At 43.6% G+C, this 25,516-nt stretch overlaps 1 protein-coding gene across 1 annotated transcript; it reads right to left on the bottom strand.

The window, feature by feature from the left end:
• Positions 1 to 1,368: 1,368 nt before the first annotated feature.
• LOC109882022 (vacuolar protein sorting-associated protein 18 homolog) lies at positions 1,369 to 25,516 on the bottom strand. Its single transcript, XM_020474124.2, has 16 exons — positions 25,131 to 25,516; positions 24,772 to 24,913; positions 24,250 to 24,341; positions 20,679 to 20,929; positions 19,241 to 19,420; positions 18,902 to 19,075; positions 18,463 to 18,588; positions 17,324 to 17,430; positions 16,652 to 16,934; positions 15,906 to 16,151; positions 6,739 to 6,873; positions 6,295 to 6,522; positions 5,897 to 6,037; positions 3,376 to 3,585; positions 2,917 to 3,156; positions 1,369 to 2,552 (listed from the first exon to the last, which is right to left on the bottom strand). Exons 1-16 carry the CDS (start codon positions 25,231 to 25,233, stop codon positions 2,256 to 2,258), a joined length of 2,955 nt encoding a protein of 984 aa, XP_020329713.2. The 5' UTR covers positions 25,234 to 25,516; the 3' UTR covers positions 1,369 to 2,255.

The following is a 25,516-nucleotide window of genomic DNA, read 5'->3' on the forward strand; positions in this document are numbered from 1 at the left end:
TCATATTGTATAGTACCTAAATATATCGCTGTTCTGTTGTAATGCAATGTGTTGTATTTCATATTGTATAGTACCTAAATATATCGCTGTTCTGTTGTAATGCAATGTGTTGTATTTCATATTGTATAGTACCTAAATATATCGCTGTTCTGCAGTAATAAATTGTAAATAACTCTCTGTCGAAGACTGAGGCGGTCTGACAGAGGAAGGTGTTCAGGCGTAGGGATCTCTCCAGGTGCTGGAGGTGAAGTGGCTTGGCCAGGCCTGATGAAGACCCAGCTACCACATCGTCCACCTCCGCCTGCCAAACCCCAGACGCCATGGAGGACTGAGATCTGTAGGCCCTACTGGGCAGGTACACTCACTGAGAGACAACTATCTCAACAACAATATGAGCTAGAGAGGAAGGGGGTTCTTGAATTTGCCTCATCAGAACCTGCACTCATCTGCTCTTCAAGGGAATTTGCAGCGGAAATATATCAACAGAAACATTTTTACGTGTATTTCCTAGTCAGCTGTGTCAAAAAATGTCCCATTAAGAGGTGATTTATACAACATTATGAAGATTACCTAGCTACATGTTCCGTCACTCAAAGGGGAGTATCGTGACCGGTTCCTATTGTTGTTATATTGATTTATACAACATTATGAAGATTACCTAGCTACATGTTCCGTCACTCAAAGGGGAGTATCGTGACCGGTTCCTATTGTTGTTATATTGATTTATACAACATTATCGTTTCTGAGCCTACTCTATTGGCGGAGTCTGCTACTCCTGAAGATTACCGAGCTACGTGTTCCGTCACTCAAAGAGAAGTATCGTGACCGGTTCCTATTGTTGTTATTTTGATTTATACAACATTAGCGTTTCTGAGCCTACTCTATTGGCGGAGTCTGCTACTCCTGAAGATTACCGAGCTACATGTTCCGTCACTCAAAGAGAAGTATCGTGACCGGTTCCTATTGTTGTTATTTTGGGGCCATTTTAAATGACTGATTTGATATGAGCTATAAATTGCACACAAGACATGTTGCAATGTAACTGTTAACATTGGTCAATATGTACCCGATTCATATATTTTAAATATATTTCACAAACTTCACACTCACGTTTAAAGAGGTACACACATTTTCTCTGCACTGTTGCACATTTATGACAATGTAAGCATTGAACTGAAGTACAAGGCCATTTCCCGGTCCTTGTCAGTTGCTGCATATTTATGAGAGGAAGGCGTCTCACTCAATCCCCGAGAATAAAATCCTAATTTAAAATGTTAATATTTTTGACTTTCAGATACGTCTCACTCCATCTGAGGAATTCATTTATGTTCGAACACTTGAAATAAAACAATTTTAAAAAAAAGAGACTTGATTTTAAACATTTGTTTAAATTTTCATAAGTGCATTTAGCAAACCATAGCAAAAGTGTAGTTGCATTGACCTGATCTCAGAATCACAACAGAATACACTGTCAGCCAATGAAACAAGGGAGTTCTCATGATGTCACAATTGACAAATAACAACAAGACTAATTCATTACATTCATTCTATAGTCCTATTCATGTCTCTAGCCAGTGGAATTCACTAAATACCAGTTAGGGATGAATACATCTGAATTTATCAAATCTCATTTCAGAGACAATTTCAGAGTTGTTTTTGTTAATTCAGACAGATCTGAGTTGTAAAGACGGTGAACTGTTCTACTGTAGTAACGTCTGATTAAGAAATGTGAGAGAGACTGACATTGCCTCAGTACAGTCCGAAGCTTAGCAGAAAAACGAGAGAAAGAGAGCGAGAGACTAGAATATATGATATTACAGAGACACAGAGGAGCCAATCAAATGGCTACCCAGATTATTTGTAAGGTCTACTACACCTGTTGTATTCAGCATTTCACTGTAAGGTCTACTACACCCGTTGTATTCGGCATTTCACTGTAAGGTCTACTACACCTGTTGTATTCGGCGCATGTGACAAATAACATTTGAGAAGAGGTTACCAAGGAGATCCTGCATTCTTCCCCTTCCCTGTGTCTCTCCATCACCAGGCACTGTGCAGAGGTGGCTCTACATCCCCATTATCACAGAGAGATATTCCATTTCATTTCAGACAGCATAAGTTGTGCATTTCAGCCATTTCTGAAATAAGACATGTCTATTTCAATTTCAATTTTTTCAGACCCGTTCCATTCAGACAGCCACCTCAAGTCCGCCATTTGAAACCTGCCCAGTTTCAGGCAGGTCCAACCGTCCATTTCAGAGCCAGCTGGACTTCTCCTCCTCAAACTTCTGTGGATCAATAAACGGCTTGTCGATCGACTTGATCATCAGCTCGCCGCAGTACACGCACTCGCAGGCGATGATGTCATCGATGTCGGACTTGATCTGCTCTCGGCTGACCCCGGCGCTTCCTTTCCCCAGGCTGGCGGTGTCGCCCCCCTCCTCCTTGGTGGCGGGGCGGTGGCGAGACTTGGAGGTCTGAGTGGCTGCAGCCAACTTCTTCTGCAGCTCATCTAGTTTAGTCTGCTTGTAGGTGGACAGGTGAGGGGTCACCTGAGGAAAGATCCACTGTTACAGTATGTGAGCTCCATACAAGATAACACTACGGAACTACTGAATCTCCTGGGGGGGGGGGGGGGAAGACACATTAGTTGTGATACATTTTTGGGGATATCCTCCTCCAAGCCTTTTTCATTGTGTATGTAGCGTACTACATTTACAAATAAATACACAGTAATGACCCAATGACCCTCTGTTTGCTGCAATAGATTGTTGGCTAACTCTTCCTTAAAATCGGGTCTAAGTTCAAGAGGAAAAAAAAAAAGGGATGTGCTACTAACCTACCGGTATATCTATCGGAAGCAAACTGTTCTTGAAATCGGGTGGAAGTTCAAATAAAATCGTTTTGCATACTGACCTCCAGGAAGAGGCAGTCGTAGTGGAACATGTGACCACAGAGGAACAGATAGAAGGGTCTGTTGAGGAGGGGGAAGTCGCAGGCAGCACATTTCTCCTGGTTCTCCACCACCCCGTACTTGTTCCTCATCTCCTGGATGTCCTCTCTGATCCGCTTGGCGCTCTCCGTCGCCTCCTCCATCTCCTGCTTCAGCTCGTCTATATGCTGGTTGTACTCCTCTAAAGAGCTGCAGATCGCCTCCTGCAGGGAGGGAGGGAGGCATAAAAACACATGTCAAATACTTACTAGAAGCTGAGATTCGGGAGCCAAGATTACATACTTATAAACATTTGGTTTGGTTACAATGGAAACAATAGAATAGTCCCCAAAAGTGCAAGCTCCAAATTATATTAAGTGTCTAATACTGTCTCGTATGTTTGTTTGTTTGTTTGGATCCTAAATATTTGATGGCAGTATTACCTTGAAATGGTCTATGGTGACGAAGTCTGGGAAGAAGGGCAGTATGTCTTCTATCTTGAGCAGGTTACAGCTGGACAGACAGTTCATGGCCTTCTTCACATCCTTCTCCTCTTGCACCACGTGACAGGCGATCTTCAGCCACAACTTCTTCCTCAACTCCTCGTCATCCTCAGGCAGGTCAGCACACGTCTTGGCCAAGTCCACATCCACCTGGAAGGAGAAACAGCACGGGAGAAACGCCCCAGCCGCTTGAGAAACGGTTTTCAAGGAGCGGGACACTAATCCAGATGCTCATAAGAAATCCCGCTACGCTCTACGACAAACCATCAAAACAGGCAAAGTGTTTTATTTTATTTATTTAACTAGGCAAGTCAGTTAAGAACAAATTCTTATTTACAATGACGGCCTAGGAACGGTGGGTTAACTGCCTGTTCAGGGGCAGAAAGACAGATTTTGTACCTTGTCAGCTCGGGGATTTGAACTTGCAACCTTTCGGTTACTAGTCCAATGCTCTAACCACTAGGCTACCCTGCCGCCAGAGCCTACTACACTGGCTCTGACGGTCGTTGGATGTGGCAGGGATTGCATACGATCACGGATGACAAAAGGAAACCCAGCCACGAGCTACCCAGTGAAGCGAGCCTACCAGATGAGCAAAATGCCTTCTGTGCTGGCTTCGAGGCAAGCAACACTGATCCATGCATGAGAGCACCAGCTGTTCCAGACGACTGTGTGATCACACTCTCTGCAGCAGATGTGAGTAAGACCTTTCAACAGGTTAACATTCACAAGGCCACGGGGCCAGACGGATTACCAGGACGGATTCTCAGAGCATGAGCTGACAAGAGTCTTCAATGATGTTTTCAATCTCTCCCTGACCCCGTCTGTAAATCCTATATGTTTCAAGCAGACCACCATAGTCCCTGTCCCCAAGAATGCCAAGGTAACCTGTCTAAATGATTATCGCCCTGTAGAACTCACATCTGTAGCCATGAAATGCTTTGAAAGGCTGGTCATGGCTCACATCAACACCATCATCCCAGATACCATGGACACAGTCCAATTCACCGCCCCAACAGATCCACACTGCCCTTTCCTACCTGGACAAAAGAAACACCTATATGTGAGAATGCTTTTCATTGACTACAGCTCAGCTTTCAACACCATAGTGCCCGCAAAGCTCTTCACTAAACTAAGAACCCTGGGACTAAACAATTCCCTCTGCAACTGGAACCTGGACTTCCTGACGGGCCGCCCCCAGGTGGTAAGGGTAGGCAACAACATCTGCCACGCAGGTCCTCAACCCCGGGGCCCCTCAGGGGTGCGTGCTTAGTCACCTCATGTACTCCCTGTTCACCCACGACTGCATGGCCAAGCACGACTCCAACACCATCATTAAGTTTTCTGACGACATGGAGGTGGTAGGCCTGATGACCGACGATGATGAGACGGCCTATAGGGAGGTGGTCAGATACCTAGCAGTGTGGTGCCAGGAAAACAACCTCTCCCTCAACGTCAGTAAGACAAAGGAGCTGACCGTGGACTACAGGAAACAGAGGGCAGAGCACACACCCATTCACATCGACGGGGCTGTAATGGAGCTGATCGAGAGCTTCAAGTTCCTCAGTGTACACATCACTATGGCTCTATCATGGTCCACACACACACCAACACAGTCGTGAAGAGGGCACAACAATGCCTCTTCCTCTTCAGAAGGCTGAAAAGATTTGTCATGGGTCCTAAGATCCTCAAGAAGTTATAGAAAAAGCAAGATTGCAACCAGTCAAGATGCTGTCATCACCGCTTGGTATGGCAACTGCTTGGGCTCCGACAGTAAGGCGTTAGAGGGTGCTGTCATCACCGCTTGGTATGGCAACTGCTTGGGCTCCGACAGTAAGGCGTTAGAGGGTGCTGTCATCACCGCTTGGTATGGCAACTGCTTGGGCTCCGACAGTAAGGCGTTAGAGGGTGCTGTCATCACCGCTTGGTATGGCAACTGCTTGGGCTCCGACAGTAAGGCGTTAGAGGGTGCTGTCATCACCGCTTGGTATGGCAACTGCTTGGGCTCCGACAGTAAGGCGTTAGAGGGTAGTGCGTACTGCCCAGTACATCCAGGATCTCTATACCAGGCGGTGTCAGAGGAAGTCTCTAAAAAAAGACTCCAGCCACCCAAGTCATAGACTGTTCTCTCTGCTACCATACGGCAAGCGGTACCAATGTACCAAGTTTGAAACAGGACCCAGATGAACAATGTCTACACTGTATTTCTGATCAATTTGATGTTATTTTAAACGGACAATTTTTTTTTTCTTTAAAAAACAAGGAGATTTCTAAGTGACCCCAAACTTTGAACAGTAGTGTTTATTGAGATAATGTCTGTACACATTGAGATCATGTCTGTACACATTGAGATAATGTCTGTACATATTGATGGTGTAGCCCACTATTTGCACATTCTTATCTTGCAATATCAAATTATCAAGTTAGCTACATATTCATCAAAACTAGCCAAGACACTCACTTGTAGGGCCAGATCGACAGCTTCCTCATACAGCTCCATGATCTTATAGACCAGAACACAGGCCTGGAGGTAACCATGTTCAGCACACAGCCTCAGGGCGTACTTTAAGTCATAGTGGATGTCTGACAAGTGGGACCCAGCCTGTCAATAGTAACAACACATTAGATGTATTAATAATATATTGTAATATTAGATTATCAAATATTATATTTGATTTACTTTCAAGATACCCAAGGGCACTTAAGAGTAAACAAGAATAAAATAAACACGCATTATATAAATAATTAAAAGTCAATTTCACAATTATCAAGACATTTGGTCTGCATGTCCTTGGTGAAAAGTAAAGTGCTATATAGGGAACAGGGTGCCATTTGGGAGGGCCACAGCCTTGGACCTACCTGTTCCAGGTACCACAAGAGACTATCGGGTTTGTACTTGGCGTAGAGGGACAGCAGGTAGTTGTGTATGGCCTCTTCGGTCACAGTGAGCTGGTAGACACAGAACTCCATGTACCGGATGGTCTCGTTGACCTGTTGTGTTGAACCCATCTGACTGTAGTTGACCAGGGCTGGGATCAGCTTCTTAGGTTCCAGCCTGGAACCCATCTGGATCCAGGCATCCACCACCTTTTATGGTTATTAAAAAAAAGGTATATTTATTGTTCAATTAATTAATTCAATTAATAATTCACGAAACAACAAATCTGCACTTTACAGGCCATGAATTTCCATGAAAATTGAAGATAAAGTATGGTATTGTATGTCAAACTTGAACAGACAACGACAATAATAATAATAATAAACAGTTAATTTGCAAGCGGTTAAAAATCCAAATCCAAATACCTTCTTAGGTATGTGTTGCATGAGGATGGGGGAGAACTTATAGAAGAGCTTCTCGTCGCAGTGCTTAGAGAGCACCTCCAGGGCGGCGCTGTAGTCATCATGCTGACAGTGGTGGGAGATCACCCTCTCATAGTCCTAGAGAGAAAGAATCGATATCTATCTTTTCTTAATCCCAGAAAAATGTCAAAAAAGCAACTGATAAAACACATTATTTTCATTTACAAAAATAAAGTGTCATAAAATGTCCGTACCATTAGAAGGCTGGTGTTAATTTAAAACACCTAATTTAGTTTTAGTCTTTAAAAACAACTTTTATCGTTTTTAGGTACAATTTCAGTAATTTCATCCTTTGTTAGTTTTAGTTATTATCAGTCGACATAAAACTATGGATAATTTGTCTAGTTTTAGTCACAGCCATATTAGTGACCTAATAATGAATATTGAGACCACCTCGTGCACATTCAGATATCCTTGTCCAACTAGGTCTACTATCCCTTAGCAGCTAACATTGATATTGTGGCAGATTGTAACCAATGCAAGCCATATATAACCATATAGGCTAAAAAGCCTTGGCTGCATGTTCCAAACCTGACACCTCTGATTTTCTCCATCATAACTGTCAAAGGGGGCTAATATAACAGTGTTTCTACAACTTGGAGTAAATTCAATTGATTGGACATGATTTGGAAAGGCACACACCTGTCTATATAAGGTTGACAGTTGTCAGTGCATGTCAGAGCAAAAAACAAGCCATGTCAAAAGGAATTGTCAGTAGAGTGCCGAGACAGGATTGTGTCAAGGCAAAGATCTGGGGTACCAAAACATGTCTACAGCATTGAAGGTCCCCAAGAACACAGTGGCCTCCATCAATCTTAAAAATGGAAGAAGTTTGGAACCACCAAGACTCTTCCTAGAGCTGGCCACCCGGCCAAACTGAGCAATCGAGGGAGAAGGGCCTTGGCAAGGGAAGTGACCAAGAACCCAAATGGTCACTCTGACAGAGTTCTAGAGGAGGATATGGGAGAACCTTCCAGAAGAACAACCATCTCTGCAGCAAACCACCAATCAGGACTTTATGGTAGAGGCGAGACAGAAGCCACTCCTCAGTAAAATGGCAGATCACAGCCCGCTTGGAGTTTGCCAAAAGCCGCACACAAGCCTAAGCTCACCATGAGCAACGCCAAGCATCAGCTGGAGTGGTGTAAAGCTCGCCACCATTGAACTCTGGAGCAGTGGAAACGTGTTCTATGGAGTGATGAATCACGCTTCACCATCTGGGGCAGTTTGACGGACGAATCTGGATTTGGCGAAGACCAGGATGCATAGTGCGAACTGTAAAGTTTGGTGGAGGAGGAATTCTGGTCTGGGGTTGTTTTTCAGGGTTCGGGCTAGACCACTTAGTTCCATTGAAAGGAAATTTTAATGCTACAGCATACAACGACATTCTAGAACATTCTGTGCTTCCAACTTTGTACAACAGTTTGGGGAAGGCCCTTTCCTGTTTCAGCATGACAATGCCCCCGTGGACAAAGCGAGGTCCATAAAGAAATGGTTTGTTGAGATCGGTGTGGAAGAATTTGACTGGTCTGCACAGAGCCCTGACCTCAACCCCACTGAACACCTTTGGGATGAATTGGAACGTTGACTGCGAGCCAGGCCTAATCACACATCGGTGCCCGACCTCACTAATGCTCGTGGCTGAATGGAAGCAAGTTCGCACAGCAATGTTCCAACTAGTGGCAAGCCTTCCCAGAAAAGTGGCAGCTGTTATAGCAGCAAAGGGGGGACCATATTAATGCCCATGATTTTGGAATGTGATGTTACACAAGCAGGTGTCCACATACTTTTGCTCATGTAGTGTATATACACACCTCAAATACATCATACCTCTCTCTGCACATTGATCTGGTACTGGTACTCCCTGTATATAGCTCCACATTGATCTGGTACTCCCTGTATATAGCTCCACATTGATCTGGTACTGGTACTCCCTGTATATAGCTCCACATTGATCTGGTACTCCCTGTATATAGCTCCACATTGATCTGGTACTGGTACTCCCTGTATATAGCTCCACATTGATCTGGTACTCCCTGTATATAGCTCCACGTTGATCTGGTACTTCCTGTATATAGCTCCACATTGATCTGGTCTGGTACTTCCTGTATATAGCTCCACATTGATCTGGTCTGGAACTTCCTGTATATAGCTCCACATTGATCTGGTCTGGAACTTCCTGTATATAGCTCCACATTGATCTGGTACTTCCTGTATATAGCTCCACATTGATCTGGTACTGGTACTTCCTGTATATAGCTCCACATTGATCTGGTCTGGTACATCCTGTATATAGCTCCACATTGAACTGGTACTTCCTGTATATAGCTCCACATTGATCTGGTACTTCCAGTATATAGCTCCACATTGATCTGGTCTGGTACTTCCTGTATATAGCTCCACATTTATCTGGTCTGGAACTTCCTGTATATAGCTCCAGATTGATCTGGTACTTCCTGTATATAGCTCCACATTGATCTGGTACTTCCTGTATATAGCTCCACATTGATCTGGTACAGGTACTTCCTGTATATAGCTCCACATTGATCTGGTACATTCTGTATATGGCTCCACATTGATCTGGTACTGGTACATCCTGTATATAGCTCCACATTGATCTGGTACTCCCTGTATGTAGCGCCACATTGATCTGGTCTGGAACTTCCTGTTTATAGCCCCACATTGATCTGGTACTGGTACTCCCTGTATATCGCTCCACATTGATCTGGTCTGGTACTCCCTGTATATAGCTCCACATTGATCTGGTACTGGTACTCCCTGTATATAGCTCCACATTGATCTGGTACTGGTACTCCCTGTATATAGCTCCACATTGATCTGGTACTCCCTGTATATAGCTCCACATTGATCTGGTACATCCTGTATATAGCTCCACATTGATCTGGTCTGTTACTCCCTATATATAGCTCCACATTGATCTGGTACATCCTGTATATAGCTCCACATTGATCTGGTACATCCTGTATATAGCTCCACATTGATCTGGTACTGGTACTCCCTGTATATAGCTCCACATTGATCTGGTACTGGTACTCCCTGTATATAGCTCCACATTGATCTGGTACATCCTGTATATAGCTCCACATTGATCTGGTACATCCTGTATATAGCTCCACATTGATCTGGTACATCCTGTATATAGCTCCACATTGATCTGGTTCTTCCTGTATATAGCTCCACATTGATCTGGTACTTCCTGTATATAGCTCCACATTGATCTGGTACTCCTTGTATATAGCTCCACATTGATCTGGTACTCCTTGTATATAGCTCCACATTGATCTGGTACTCCTTGTATATAGCTCCACATTGATCTGGTACTGGTACTTCCTGTATATAGCTCCACATTGATCTGGTCTGGTACAGCCTGTATATAGCTCCACATTGATCTGGTACATCCTGTATATAGCTCCACATTGATCTGGTTCTTCCTGTATATAGCTCCACATTGATCTGGTACTTCCTGTATATAGCTCAACATTGATCTGGTACTCCTTGTATATAGCTCCACATTGATCTGGTACTCCTTGTATATAGCTCCACATTGATCTGGTACTGGTACTTCCTGTATATAGCTCCACATTGATCTGGTCTGGAACTTCCTGTATATAGCTCCACATTGATCTGGTACGGAACTTCCTGTATATAGCTCCACATTGATCTGGTACGGAACTTCCTGTATATAGCTCCACATTGATCTGGTCTGGAACTTCCTGTATATAGCTCCACATTGATCTGGTCTGGAACTTCCTGTATATAGCTCCACATTGATCTGGTACGGAACTTCCTGTATATAGCTCCACATTGATCTGGTACGGAACTTCCTGTATATAGCTCCACATTGATCTGGTACTTCCTGTATATAGCTCCACATTGATCTGGTACTTCCTGTATATAGCTCCACATTGATCTGGTACTCCTTGTATATAGCTCCACATTGATCTGGTACTGGTACTTCCAGTATATAGCTCCATATTGATCTGGTACTTCCTGTATATAGCTCCACATTGATCTGGTACTCCCTCTATATAGCTCCACATTGATCTGGTCTGGAACTTCCTGTATATAGCTCCACATTGATCTGGTCTGGAACTTCCTGTATATAGCTCCACATTGATCTGGTACTTCCTGTATATAGCTCCACATTGATCTGGTACTGGTACTCCCTGTATTTAGCTCCACATTGATCTGGTATATACAGGCTATATACAGGGAGTACTCCCTGTATATAGCTCCACATTGATCTGGTCTGGTACATCCTGTATATAGCTCCACATTGAACTGGTACTTCCTGTATATAGCTCCACATTGATCTGGTACTTCCAGTATATAGCTCCACATTGATCTGGTCTGGTACTTCCTGTATATAGCTCCACATTGATCTGGTCTGGTACATCCTGTATATAGCTCCACATTGATCTGGTACTTCCTGTATATAGCTCCACATTGATCTGGTACTTCCTGTATATAGCTCCACATTGATCTGGTACAGGTACTTCCTGTATATAGCTCCACATTGATCTGGTACATTCTGTATATGGCTCCACATTGATCTGGTACATTCTGTATATGGCTCCACATTGATCTGGTACTGGTACATCCTGTATATAGCTCCACATTGATCTGGTACTTCCTGTATATAGCTCCACATTGATCTGGTACTCCCTGTATGTAGTGCCACATTGATCTGGTCTGGAACTTCCTGTTTATAGCCCCACATTGATCTGGTACATCCTGTATATAGCTCCACATTGATCTGGTACATCCTGTATATAGCTCCACATTGATCTGGTACATCCTGTATATAGCTCCACATTGATCTGGTACATCCTGTATATAGCTCCACATTGATCTGGTACATCCTGTATATAGCTCCACATTGATCTGGTTCTTCCTGTATATAGCTCCACATTGATCTGGTACATCCTGTATATAGCTCCACATTGATCTGGTTCTTCCTGTATATAGCTCCACATTGATCTGGTACTTCCTGTATATAGCTCCACATTGATCTGGTACTCCCTCTATATAGCTCCACATTGATCTGGTACTTCCTGTATATAGCTCCACATTGATCTGGTACTTCCTGTATATAGCTCCACATTGATCTGGTACTCCCTCTATATAGCTCCACATTGATCTGGTACTTCCTGTATATAGCTCCACATTGATCTGGTACTCCTTGTATATAGCTCCACATTGATCTGGTACTCCTTGTATATAGCTCCACATTGATCTGGTACTCCTTGTATATAGCTCCACATTGATCTGGTACTCCTTGTATATAGCTCCACATTGATCTGGTACTCCTTGTATATAGCTCCACATTGATCTGGTACTCCTTGTATATAGCTCCACATTGATCTGGTACTCCTTGTATATAGCTCCACATTGATCTGGTACTCCTTGTATATAGCTCCACATTGATCTGGTACTGGTACTTCCTGTATATAGCTCCACATTGATCTGGTCTGGTACAGCCTGTATATAGCTCCACATTGATCTGGTACATCCTGTATATAGCTCCACATTGATCTGGTTCTTCCTGTATATAGCTCCACATTGATCTGGTACTTCCTGTATATAGCTCCACATTGATCTGGTACTCCTTGTATATAGCTCCACATTGATCTGGTACTCCTTGTATATAGCTCCACATTGATCTGGTACTGGTACTTCCTGTATATAGCTCCACATTGATCTGGTCTGGAACTTCCTGTATATAGCTCCACATTGATCTGGTACGGAACTTCCTGTATATAGCTCCACATTGATCTGGTACGGAACTTCCTGTATATAGCTCCACATTGATCTGGTCTGGAACTTCCTGTATATAGCTCCACATTGATCTGGTCTGGAACTTCCTGTATATAGCTCCACATTGATCTGGTACGGAACTTCCTGTATATAGCTCCACATTGATCTGGTACGGAACTTCCTGTATATAGCTCCACATTGATCTGGTACTTCCTGTATATAGCTCCACATTGATCTGGTACTTCCTGTATATAGCTCCACATTGATCTGGTACTGGTACTTCCAGTATATAGCTCCATATTGATCTGGTACTTCCTGTATTTAGCTCCATATTGATCTGGTACTTCCTGTATTTAGCTCCATATTGATCTGGTACTTCTTGTATTTAGCTCCATATTGATCTGGTACTTCCTGTATATAGCTCCACATTGATCTGGTACTGGTACTTCCTGTATATAGCTCCACATTGATCTGGGAGTTCCTGTATATAGCTGCACATGGATCTGGTACTGGTACTTCCTGTAAAAAGCTCCACATGGATCTGGTACTTCCTGTAAAAAGCTCCACATGAGTCTGGTACTTCCTGTATATAGCTGCACATGGATCTGGTACTTCCTATGTAGCTCCACATTGATCTGGTCTGGTACTTCCTGTATATTGCTCCACATTGATCTTGTCTGGTACTTCCTGTATATAGCTCCACATGGATCTGGTACTTCCTGTATATAGCTCCACATGGATCTGGTACTTCCTGTATATAGCTCCACATTGATCTGGTACTTCCTGTATATAGCTCCACATTGATCTGGTACTCCTTGTATATAGCTCCACATTGATCTGGTACTCCTTGTATATAGCTCCACATTGATCTGGTACTGATACTTCCTGTATATAGCTCCACATGGATCTGATACTTCCTGTATATAGCTCCACATGGATCTGGTACTTCCTGTATATAGCTGCACATGGATCTGGCACTGGTATTTCCTGTATATAGCTCCATTCTTGTGTATATTATTTTATTCCTCGTGTTAGTTACCATTTTATTTTTCATAAGCTAGCATTTCCCTGTAGAGTCTACACCAGTTGTATTCGGTGCATGTGATCAATACAAATTGAACACAGATTAATGAATGACAGTGCACATGGATGGGAAAATGACGTTTTTTTGTGATCAAATCAAAAATAGCCTACATGAAAGAGAGAGTAAACATTGTTTCTAGTTGAAGGCAGTGACAAATCCAGTGTCCTTGATTAACATCAGTTCGAAAGATTGACGAGTGACCGAAGTGGCCGCCTGGGAGCGTGACCGAAGTGGCCGCCTGGGAGCGTGACCGAAGTGGCCGCCTGGGAGCGTGACCGAAGTGGCCGCCTGGGAGCGTGACCGAAGTGGCCGCCTGGGAGCGTGACCGAAGTGGCCGCCTGGGAGCGTGACCGAAGTGGCCGCCTGGGAGCTGTATGGGAGAGCCGGCAGATCAGCTCAACTGAAAGAAAGCCAATATTCTGCATGAAAAGGAGCTTCATGTCAAATTCAATGTCCATTAGTGTCATGTGGAATTCTCGTCTTGTCAAATATGTGTAGACTAAAAGAAAAAGCCATTTGTAATAGTTCATCGTTTTTTTCCCCCGGGACATTTCGACTCGTTATCGACATAGTTTTAGTCAGGAAAAATAGGTCGCTGCTGAGTATTTAATCATCATAGTTATTGACAAAATGAACACTGTTCGAAACAACCAAAAGAGAGCAGCAATAATACAATACCACAATACAATACCATGAATTAATAGCAGGTTTGGGGTCAATTTCAATTCCAGTCAATTCAGGCAATACAATGAAATTCCAATGCTTTTCAATTAGGAAAATGTGGAATTGGAATTTGGTTCCGTGGTTGCCATGGCACCGTAAGGTAGCCTAGACGAACTCTGTAAATATTGTTCATATCTTCTTTTAGGTGTCTTTTGTTCCATTTAGTAATACTTTGTATGTGTGATTTTGGCTGATCTAGGGTTTGATCACCATATCCTATGGTCTTGACTCTCAGAGTTTCTGAATCACGATGAAAAGTATTTAGGCTTGTTAGTTAGCTAGCTAGTTGGCTCTTCGGATTCAAATAAAGTGGCTTTTGTTGAATCTGTTTGGAAGTATTACACCAAAGACAGCATGATGTGTCCAGAGGTAGCAGAGGAAGGTCAGGGACAGCATGCTGTGTCCAGAAGTAGCAGAGGAAGGTCAGGGCAGCATGCTGTGTCCAGAAGTAGCAGAGGAAGGTCAGGGACAGCATGCTGTGTCCAGAGGAAGGTCAGGGACAGCATGCTGTGTCCAGAGGAAGGTCAGGGACAGCAGGCTGTGTCCAGAGGAAGGTCAGGGACAGCAGGCTGTGTCCAGAGGAAGGTCAGGGACAGCAGGCTGTGTCCAGAGGAAGCAGAAGAAGGTCAGGGAACTGTTCAGGGAATGCTCCTAACCACTGCCAAGACGTGGTGGCTTTTCGTGCACTTTTCTGCAGCAGTGGCATCACCCAGGTGGGTGCTACACTCATGGAAATTAAGAACCAGCAGCAGAAAAGTGCACGAAAAGCGACCACGTCTTGGCAGTGGTTAGGAGCATTCCCTGAACAGTTCCCTGACATTCCGAGACGAGGCTCCAAATGGAGTGACTGGACATTCCGAGAAGTCACTCCATTTGGAGCCTCTGGACATTCCGAGAAGAGGCTCCAAATGGAGTGACTGGACATTCCGAGAAGAGGCTCCAAATGGAGTGACTGGACATTCCGAGAAGAGGCTCCAAATGGAGTGACTGGACATTCCGAGAAGAGGCTCCAAATGGAGTGACTGGACATTCCGAGAAGAGGCTCCAAATGGAGTGACTGGACATTCCGAGAAGAGGCTCCAAATGGAGTGACTGGACATTCCGAGAAGAGGCTCCAAATGGAGTGACTGGACATTCAGAGAAGCAGGTGTTCAAGAGATCCCCGGGACAGTTTTTTCAGACTGTCTTCATTTCTCCTTGACTGTCCCATCGATGACCCCTCCACTGAACCAACACGACCTTTCCCGCCCAAACTGGCTTAACCTCATCACAAGCCCACTGAGACGGTCAATCTTCAGCCTGCTATATACTATTGTGTTAATGATTAGATACATTTATTTAAAGAGGACCCCCAAAGGAACGTTTTTTTTGTCATCCTCGATTTTAAATGCATTATCCACATGTGGTTGTATTGTGTTTAAATAATATTATAGAGAGAGAGCGAGAGATTTGGTTCACTTTCTGAATTGACTAGAATTTAAATAGATTTGAGCCTAACCCCTGGATAAATTGCATCATAAGATACCTGCATGATGACAGAGAAGTAGACCATGTCGTCCACGTTGCCGTGGCTAGCCAGCAGGTCATAGATGGTCGTTCGGTTGTTATAGAGACACTCCTTGTGTTTGGAGCTACTGAGGAACTTCCGGAACTCATCACGCGTCTCCTGGAACACCCCATGTTTCCCCTCGTCTGATTGGAGAAGCCCCAGGCGGTTCAGGTAGAGCTCAGTCAGCCAGGTGACCAGTAAGGTGATCTGGGTCTTCTCACTCTGTTTCAATTTATCAATCAAACGTTGGTTTGCAAGCAGGGGTAACATAGTCATAAATACAGTCCATAGTCCATTCAAAATTAGGTAAAAACACATCTTACAAAAGATTACACAAAATATGTCTCTGCCCCAAACGGGAGCCTATTCCCTATATAGTGCACTACTTTAGACCAGAGCCCTATAGAACCCTATTCCCTATATAGTGCACTACTTTAGACCAGAGCCCTATAGAACCCTATTCCCTATATAGTGCACTACTTTAGACCAGAGCCCTATAGAACCCTATTCCCTATATAGTGCACTACTTTAGACCAGAGCCCTATAGAACCCTATTCCCTATATAGTGCACTACTTTAGACCAGAGCCCTATAGAACCCTATTCCCTATATAGCGCACTACTTTAGGCCAGAGCCCTATAGAACCCTATATAGTGCACTACTTTTTACCAGGGCCCAGAGGGTGCCATTTTGGACCGACTAAGTCACCAAAAAACATCCTACCTGCTTCAGGTTGTTGAGTTTCTTCAGAAGGAACTCTTTCAGAGCTTCTTCCTGTTTCGCCTCGATGAACTTCAACGCAATCTCCTCAAAGTAGTTCTGGGTCAGAGCGTAGCACTTAGCGCTCTCCAGGTAACGTTTGTCCTGGAAGCAGTGTTCTGCCTCTTTAGCCAGGACCATGTCCATGCACTCTGGCCGGTCCCGGCAGTACTCCTTAGCCAGGTCAAACTTGTTCATGCTCATGTACATCTGCCACACATCCCTGGCTTCTCTCTGGATGTGGTATCTGGATTGAGAGAGAAAAACCCTGGACTGTTGTACTTGTCTTTCACATGTCTTTTGTTTCTAGCACGGAGTCCACAGATCGAGGTTGAACAGGGTTTAACGAGCAACGGCAGATCTAGTCTGATTCCACAGATAGAAGTTGAACAGGGTTTAACGAGCAACGGCAGATCTAGTCTGATTCCACAGATAGAGGTTGAACAGGGTTTAACGAGCAACGGCAGATCTAGTCTGATTCCACAGATAGAGGTTGAACAGGGTTTAACTAGCAACGGCTGCGACGTGGTCGTTCTATTGATCCTAGTTGAATGCACTGATTGTAAGTAAGTCTCTCTGAGACGGAGCATCTGCTAAGTTGACTAAAAAACGAAATAACAAAACTGTAAAACGAACCTAAAGACGGCCTTCTCAGTGTAGATCCACACCAGGCCTCCTGCTGGGTCCTTAATCATCTTCTTCAGAGTGCCGAACTTATCAGGGAACACATCCTCGTACACCACCTGTCAATCAATCAAAACAGACATTCATCAATCAATACACATACATCAAATGAGTGTATTCATAAAGGGAGCCTAGTCAAAAGAAGTGCACTACATAGGGAATAGGATGTCATTTTGGACAAATCCAAAATCAGCAGTTGTCACTAAGACTGTTAAGACTCGGGTTGAATGGCGGAAACCCGCTTAACGAAATGAACCAGAATTTACCGTCCAGAACCACTCCTTTTTCCCGGGGTTACAGGCATCCCGTCTCGGGGGGAGGGGTGTGGCCCGTCTCAGTATGGAGAGCAGATCACAATGCGCTGTCATTTTATCATGGTAACTTTTAGTCTTGTGACCGGTAGGTCTACATTTACTGCAGCATAGCCTACACTGATATAAAGACCAAACATCTAATTTACACATCTCCATCTGGATTTTGGTTTTCACTTTGTTTTTTTAATTGTAAAGATTAAATATATATTTTAATTGCAGCTGTAGCCTTTAAAAAAATAAACAATCAGTCAAATATCGTTGCTTTTAAATCAGTGCACTCTGTCGCAGTCTCTCTCTCCATCAACTCCATTCAAATGGCAACTAAAATAGATCATCCTGTTCTAGATTGAGATAGGGATAAATGTCCGAGCCAATCTCTCAGGTAATAAATTCAATGCAGTATTAGCCTTAAATTTAGCTAATTAAATGAGTTATGTACAATATGCTTCTGACAGCCTCTGGTAATACGCAAAGTACCTGTGCTCCGCTGGGGCCCCTACATAAAAAAAAGGCTTGTGAGTCACAAAAGCAAGCCTAGAATAGATTGCTGGACATAGTTATTTTTTTTGGGGGGGGGGGGGGGGGGGGGGGGGGGGGGTTACTTTATTGTCCCCACTAGAGTAATGTGTTGTGATTGGTCAAAAATAACCCGGCCCTGGACCCCACAGTAACCCGGCCCTGGACCCCACAGTAACCCGGCCAGGACCCCATAATGTAACCCGGCCCCCACAGTAACCTGGCAGCAGCAAAGGCCCGTCTGCGTGCGTGTGTACCCACCTGCCCGTTGAGGGTGCAGATGGCTTTGACGCGGTCTGGGAGGAGGAGTAGAAAGTGGAACTGAGTCAACACGATAGAGATGGGCTTGTTGAAACTGAAGTCTATGTCTGGGGTGTAGTCCCACACCTGATGGGGGGAGGGGGGTAAAATAAACAGAGACAGAGAGAGAGAGAGAGAGAGAGAGAGAGACAGAGAGAGAGACAGAGAGAGAGAGAGACAGAGAGAGCGCGAGTGAGGGAGAGAGAGACAGAGAGAGACAGAGAGAGAATGATAAGTGCAGCAGAAATATGAATTTCTAGAATACAATAGAATTATTTTGAAAGACAAGTAACAAATAGACCCATATCACCTGTGGGGAGTTTACCACTAGAGCACATGATAAATACAACACATCAAACCTTAAAGTATTACTAGCCTAAATATATGATAAAAACAGTACCTGCACATCACTGAGCAGCGAGTCCAGCTTGACGTAGTCCAGCTGACCGTAGAGAACTCCGTTACCCATCATCCATGCGAAGGCCTTGGGGCAGGACCTGAGCTTGGGGGTGTAGAAGGTGATCTCACTGTAGCCCATGTTAAACGGAAACTCCTGGAAGCTGGGCAGAAGCTCCTAGTAGTAGACATAGCACATTATAAAGCCATGTTCACAAGATATAAAGGGTTCATAGACGGTTATAACAAGTTAGAAAGTATGCTCATTGGCTCTGACTAAAAGTAGTGGACTATATAGGGAATAGGGTCCGATTTCCAACACGGCCCTGTTGTTTTAACAGACCTGGTTCTGAGAGAAGATGGCGCTGAAGCCTTGCTGCTCTGACCCCTCCGCCACACGACCTACGAACTGGAACAAACGCTTCCTGGTGGTGGCGATGATGACGACTTTAGACTCGGGACCTCGTTCCACCTCTATACAGCACACAGGAGCAGGCCTCCCGTCCTCCTCCAGGGAGTGGACCTGTGTTTCAATTTCAACACGTTACTGGGCATAATAAAAGGATTTGTTTTGCAAAAGTACTTTCTAACACGATAGCGAAAGCTGTTAAAAGCTTTCAGCCTGCAGAGAAGTTCACGCGAAGGAGTGTAACCATCTCAGCACGGATTGATTCGTTTGAATAGCATAGTTTTCCACTGGTTCAAATTCAATATATAAATTTTTTTTTAAAAGAGAACAGTATTAACAGCATTTGTTATTTTTGGTCAAAAAGTTGGTACACACCTACTCATGCAAGGATTGGTCTTTATTTTTTACTATTTTGCACATTGTAGGAAAATAGTGAAGACATCAAAACTATGAAATAACAGATATGGAATCATGTAGTAACCAACAAAAAAACACAAAAAAAAAAAGTGTAAAACAAATCAAAATATATTCTAGATTCTTCAAAGTAGCCACCCTTTGTCTTGATGAACACTTTGCACTCTTGGCATTCTCTCAACCAGCATCATGAGGTGGTCACCGGGAATGCTTTTCCAACAGTCTTGAAGGACTTCCCACAAAATGCTTTTCCTTCACTCTGCGGTCCAACTCATCCCAAACCATCTCAATTGGGTTGAGGTCAGGTGATTGTGGAGCGATTTCAAATGAACTTATCCTCTGCAGCAAAGGTAACTATGGGTCTTCCTTTCCTGTGGCGGTCCTCATGAGAGCCAGTTTCATTTAATTATAGCGCTTGATGGTTTTTGCGACTGGATTGACTGACAGTAATGATAGCCTGTTGTTTCTCTTTGTTTATTTGAGCTGTTCTTGCCATAATATAGACTTGGTCTTTTACCAAATAGGGCTATCTTCTGTATACCACCCATACCTTGTCACAACACAACTGATTGGCTCAAACGCATTAAGGAAAGAAATTCCATTAATTAACTTTTAACAAGGCACACCTGTTAATTGAAATGCATTCCAGGTGACTACTTCATGCAGCTGGTTGAGGGAAATCCAAGAGTGTGCAAAGCTGTCATCAAGGCAAAGGGTGGCTATTTTGAAAAATCTCAAATATAAAATATATTTTGATTTGTTTAACACTTTTGTTACTAGATGATTCCATGTGTTATTTCATCATGTTGATCCCCTCACCATTATTCTACAATGTAGAAAACAGTAAAAATAAAGAATAACCCTGGAATGAGTAGGTGTGTCCAAACTTTTGACTGGTACTGTACATGAAGATATACAGGATAACGTCATATGTTTATAGTCAGATCCTATCACTGACCTGTTTGAAGTACTGGTCAGGGTTGGTGTTAAACAGGCTTCCCTCTGAAGCAGAGATCTCAGCCTCGAAGATAATTCCCTGGCTGGTTCCCACTAGGATGGGCCCAGTGTTGGTCTCTGTCCTCAGCAGCTTGTTCCAGCCTACACTCTCTATGAGGTGTCCTCTCCAGCGGGACAGAGACCTCACCTTCTGGGTGTTCCTGTTCAGATACAGACACTCGCTGGTACTGAGAGAAATCACCAGGTGGGACCCTGCAGGGAAGGAGAGGGGAGACCAGTATTACAACTGGTACTGACAGATCACCAGGAGAGACCAGTGTTACAACTAGTACTGAGAGATGTAACACTATGTGGTAAACAGCAATAACACACAGATATGAAACCCTCGTTCCTGGTTGGAAAGGTGCTTATATCAGTGGTTTACTGTCACGTCATAACAGACAGATAGATAGAGGTTAAGGTTGAAATAGAGGTCACGACGTGACAGTAAACCTGTCTGTTAAGGGGTCTGTTGAAATAGTTTTACTGTCACGTCGTGACCTCTATTTCAACAGACACCTTAACAGACCTGTTAGAGTTAAAGGAATTTAATTTATTTTTTGGTCCAGATGTTTCTTTAGTTAGGTTGTGGTTCTTGGTTTTTCATCTGTTTACTCAATTAGAAATAATTAAAAACAGCTTTGTGATATCCTGAGAAATACGTCTATGAAAACCTTGACAGGCAATGGGCAACAGACTGTCAATTTAAAGTGGAACTGACAGCATTTTAACTCCTTTGCAGATATGAAACAGACAGTCAAATATATCAAAATCCCAGTTAATGATACAGAACCAACTTCATATGCTTTAAAAAAGGTTTTAAAATAGGTATTCTGTTTCTCAAAATTCCATGATGGAAAGTGAGGAATTGTTGGCAGAATAAATAGATGTAGTTCAATATATAGATATGCACAGTTGAAGTCGGAAGTTTACATACACTTAGGTTGGAGTCATTAAAACTCGTTTTTCAACCACTCAACAAATGTCTTGTTACCAAACTATAGTTTTGGCAAGTCGGTTAGGACATCTACTTTGTGTATGACACAAGTCATTTTTCCAACAATTGTTTACAGACAGATTATTTCACTTCTAATTCACTGTATCACAATTCCATTGGGTCAGAAGTTTACATACACTATGTTGATGGTGCCTTTAAACAGCATGGAAAATTCAAGTAAATGATGTCATGGCTTTAGAAGCTTCTGATAGGCTAATTAACATAATTTGAGTCAATTGGCGGTGTACCTGTGGATGTATTTCAAGGCCTACCTTCAAACTCAATTTCCAAACGCCTGAAGATACCACGTTCATCTGTACAAACAATAGTACGCAAGTATAAACACCATGGGACCACGCAGCCGTCATACCGCCCAGGTCAGGAAGGAGACACGTTACTCTCTAGGAGACAGAACGCACTTTGGTGTAAAAAGTGCAAATCAATCCAGGAACAACAGCAAAGGACCTTGTGAAGATGGAAACCGGTACAAAAGTATCTATATCCACAGTAAAAACGAGTCCTAAATCGACATAACCTGAAAGGCCGCTCAGCAAGGAAGAAACCACTGCTCCAAAACCATCATAAAAAAAGCCAGACTACAGTCTACAACTGCACATGGGGACAAAGATCATACTTTTTTGTAGAAATGTCCTCTGGTCTGATGAAACAAAAATAGAACTGTTTGGCCATAATGATCATCGTTATGTTTGGAGGATAAAGGGGAGGCTTGCAAGCTGAAGAACACCATCCCAACCGTGAAGCATGGGGGTGGCAGCATCATGTTGTGGGGGTGCTTTGCTGCAGGAGTGCCTGGTGCACTTCACAAAATAGCTGACATCATGAGGAAGGAAACTTAAGTGGATATATTTAAGCAACATCTCAAGACATCAGTCAGGAAGTTAAAGCTTGGACGCAAATGGGTTGTTAAGGCAGGTCCTCACCTCACCGGCAATAACGTCGCCTATGGGCACAAATCCACCGTCGCTTCCTGGTAAATAAATAAATTAAATAAAGATGGACCAGACAGGACTGGCAAAAAGTGCTCTTCACTGATGAGTCACGGTTTTGTCTCACCAGGGGTGATGGTCGGATTTGCGTTTATCGTCAATGGAATGAGCGTTACACCGAGGCCTATACTCTGGAGTGGGATTGATTTGGAGGTGGATGGTCCGTCATGGTCTGGGGCGGTGTGTCACAGCATCATCAGATGGAGCTTGTTGTCATTGTAGACAATCTCAACGCTGTGCGTTACAGGGAAGACATGACCCTCCCTCATGTGGTACCCTTCCTGCAGGCTCATCCTGACATGACCCTCCAGCATGACAATGCCACCAGCCGAACTGCTCGTTCTGTGTGCGATTTCCTGCAAGACAGGAATGTCGGTGTTCTGACATGGCCAGTAAAAATCCCGGATCTCAATCCCATTGAGCATGTCTGGGACCTGTTGGATCGGAGGGTGAGGGCTAGGGCCATTCCCCCCAGAAATGTCTGGGAACTTGCAGGTGCCTTGGTGGAAGAGTGGGGTAACATCTCACAGCAAGAACTGGCAAATCTTGTGCAGTCCATGAGGAGGAGACACACTGCAGTACTTAATGCAGCTGGTGGCCACTCCAGATACTGACTGTTACTTTAGATTTTGCTCCCCCCCCCCTCCCCCCTTGTTCAGGGACACATTATTCAATTTCTGTTCGTCAAATGTCTGTGGAACTTGTTCAGTTTGTCTCAGTTGTTGATTCTTGTTATGTTCATACAAATATTTACACACGTTAAGTTTGCTGAAAATAAAACGCAGTTGACAGTGAGAGGACGTTCCTTTTTATGCTGAGTTTATATCACTTCGCTAGCTATGTTGAACTTAAAACGACTGTTATCCAAAGTTAGTATATGTCCTAGTTGTAAACCAAATGCATTTAGCATTGATCAAATAGGAGGGCAGGCAATTTCCCTTTCAGTTGTCAAAACGCGGGACAAGCATTAGCATTAGCAGGCAAGCTGCAGAAGGGCGAGCCGGCTACTATTACCCATCTTTATCAGTGACATTTTGACGGACAACAACAAAAAAAAGTTTTGATTTTTTGCTAACATTAGTTTTTGATGTGCATAAGCAGGACGGACAGACGGACAGACAGAGACAGACTACCTTTTCATGGTTGTTTGATCAATAGGAAAGTAAAGTTCACAACTGTAAGACGACTCCCTTGATATTTACATACAGTATTTACAGTATTTGCAGAAATCCATTCAGGTGTATTTTGGGGCTTTTGGCAAATGCTTTCTAACGATCTAAATTCGCACTGTTGCTACTGCCTGGGAATACTGTGCAGGTTCTCACCTGTGGGGTTCAGGAACAGCTCCCTGGTTCTCACCTGTGAGGTCCTGAAAGAGCTCCCTGGTTCTCACCTGTGGGGTCCAGGAAGAGCTCCCTGGTTCTCACCTGTGGAGTCCAGGAAGAGCTCCCTGGTTCTCACCTGTGAGGTCCTGAAAGAGCTCCCTGGTTCTCACCTGTGAGGTCCTGAAAGAGCTCCCTGGTTCTCACCTGTGGGGTCCAGGAAGAGCTTGTGTACTCTGCTGTCCTCCTTCCTCCCCAGTTCTACCTGGTTGGGCCGGTCTGGCTTAGCAAGGTCAATCCTGGAACAACATACAGGGGAAATCTTAATAAACTCCTTTATAAAGTCAAATTTACTCATCTTAGATACCAATATGGTATACAATCTTATGTGAAAACACACAAAGCTATTTCAGAAGATACATTTAAAGACATGAAATATCATCCTTACATAAATCCACAATTATACATTAATCACCCTGAATGACTGACATGATCAACACTTAATCCATCATTTAGCCTTTAATCCCATAATTTAGCCTTTAATTAATCCCATCATTTAGCCTTTAATCCCATCATTTAGAAGATCACATCAAGATACAAACTGCACCCTTCACACATTCTGCTCGTTTTACAGAGTGGAATGGACAGGCATGGCTGACAGGGAGATTCACAAGACCATGATAACGCTGGATCACTAGAGGGTGTTGCAGATAAAAAAGAGTCCCCTACCTCAGCAGAGTGTCCTTCCCTAAACTCATGCATAGCTGATTGTTGCACACAGCAAAGTGGTTGATCTTCTCTGGGGGTGAGAAATCAATCCTCTGTTTGTTGAATATCGGCTTCTCCTCCTCCAGTCTCACATTCACGAACCCTACGACAAATCATTAATCACGTATGTCAATCATCATCGTTGCCAACATAATCAATTCCATATGATCAAATCGGTATCAAGCTAACATTATACAGATAAAGATTTATATTAGCTATATGAAAGTAATTCGGTGCACAGATTCAACCATAATGATGGTCCCAACTAGCCTTATCATAAACAAAACCCGATCGAGAGGCCCGTAGCCTTGCCCCAGTACCGGAGTGTGTCATGCCGATGTTGGCAGCAGACAGGCGGCTACTGTGTTGCACAGGGTGCCTGCTGTTCAGCGAGTCCTCGTATTCATCCAGGATAGAAGACATTGCAAAATGTAAGGGTGGTCTAAAGCAGAGAAAACCTAACTAATGGCTAACTTCTAATACAATGTCAGATCATACGACGGCATGACTGTGCTAGCTAGCTATTTTACAATCTGCACAAAACAGATTCGGTTGCCTGCGTCTCGTGAGAAATGTTTCAGAAATAGAAGAGTAACCCAAAAAGAAAGAAAACTGTATAATCTCATCCACTTAAAAACTATTGAAACATGCTTATTTGGTGAAGCTTCCTGAAAATATACAAAAGCCCAATAAGGGAGGGCCAATT

This window comes from Oncorhynchus kisutch, linkage group LG12 (assembly GCF_002021735.2).
Source record: "Oncorhynchus kisutch isolate 150728-3 linkage group LG12, Okis_V2, whole genome shotgun sequence".
Taxonomy (NCBI): domain Eukaryota; kingdom Metazoa; phylum Chordata; class Actinopteri; order Salmoniformes; family Salmonidae; genus Oncorhynchus; species Oncorhynchus kisutch.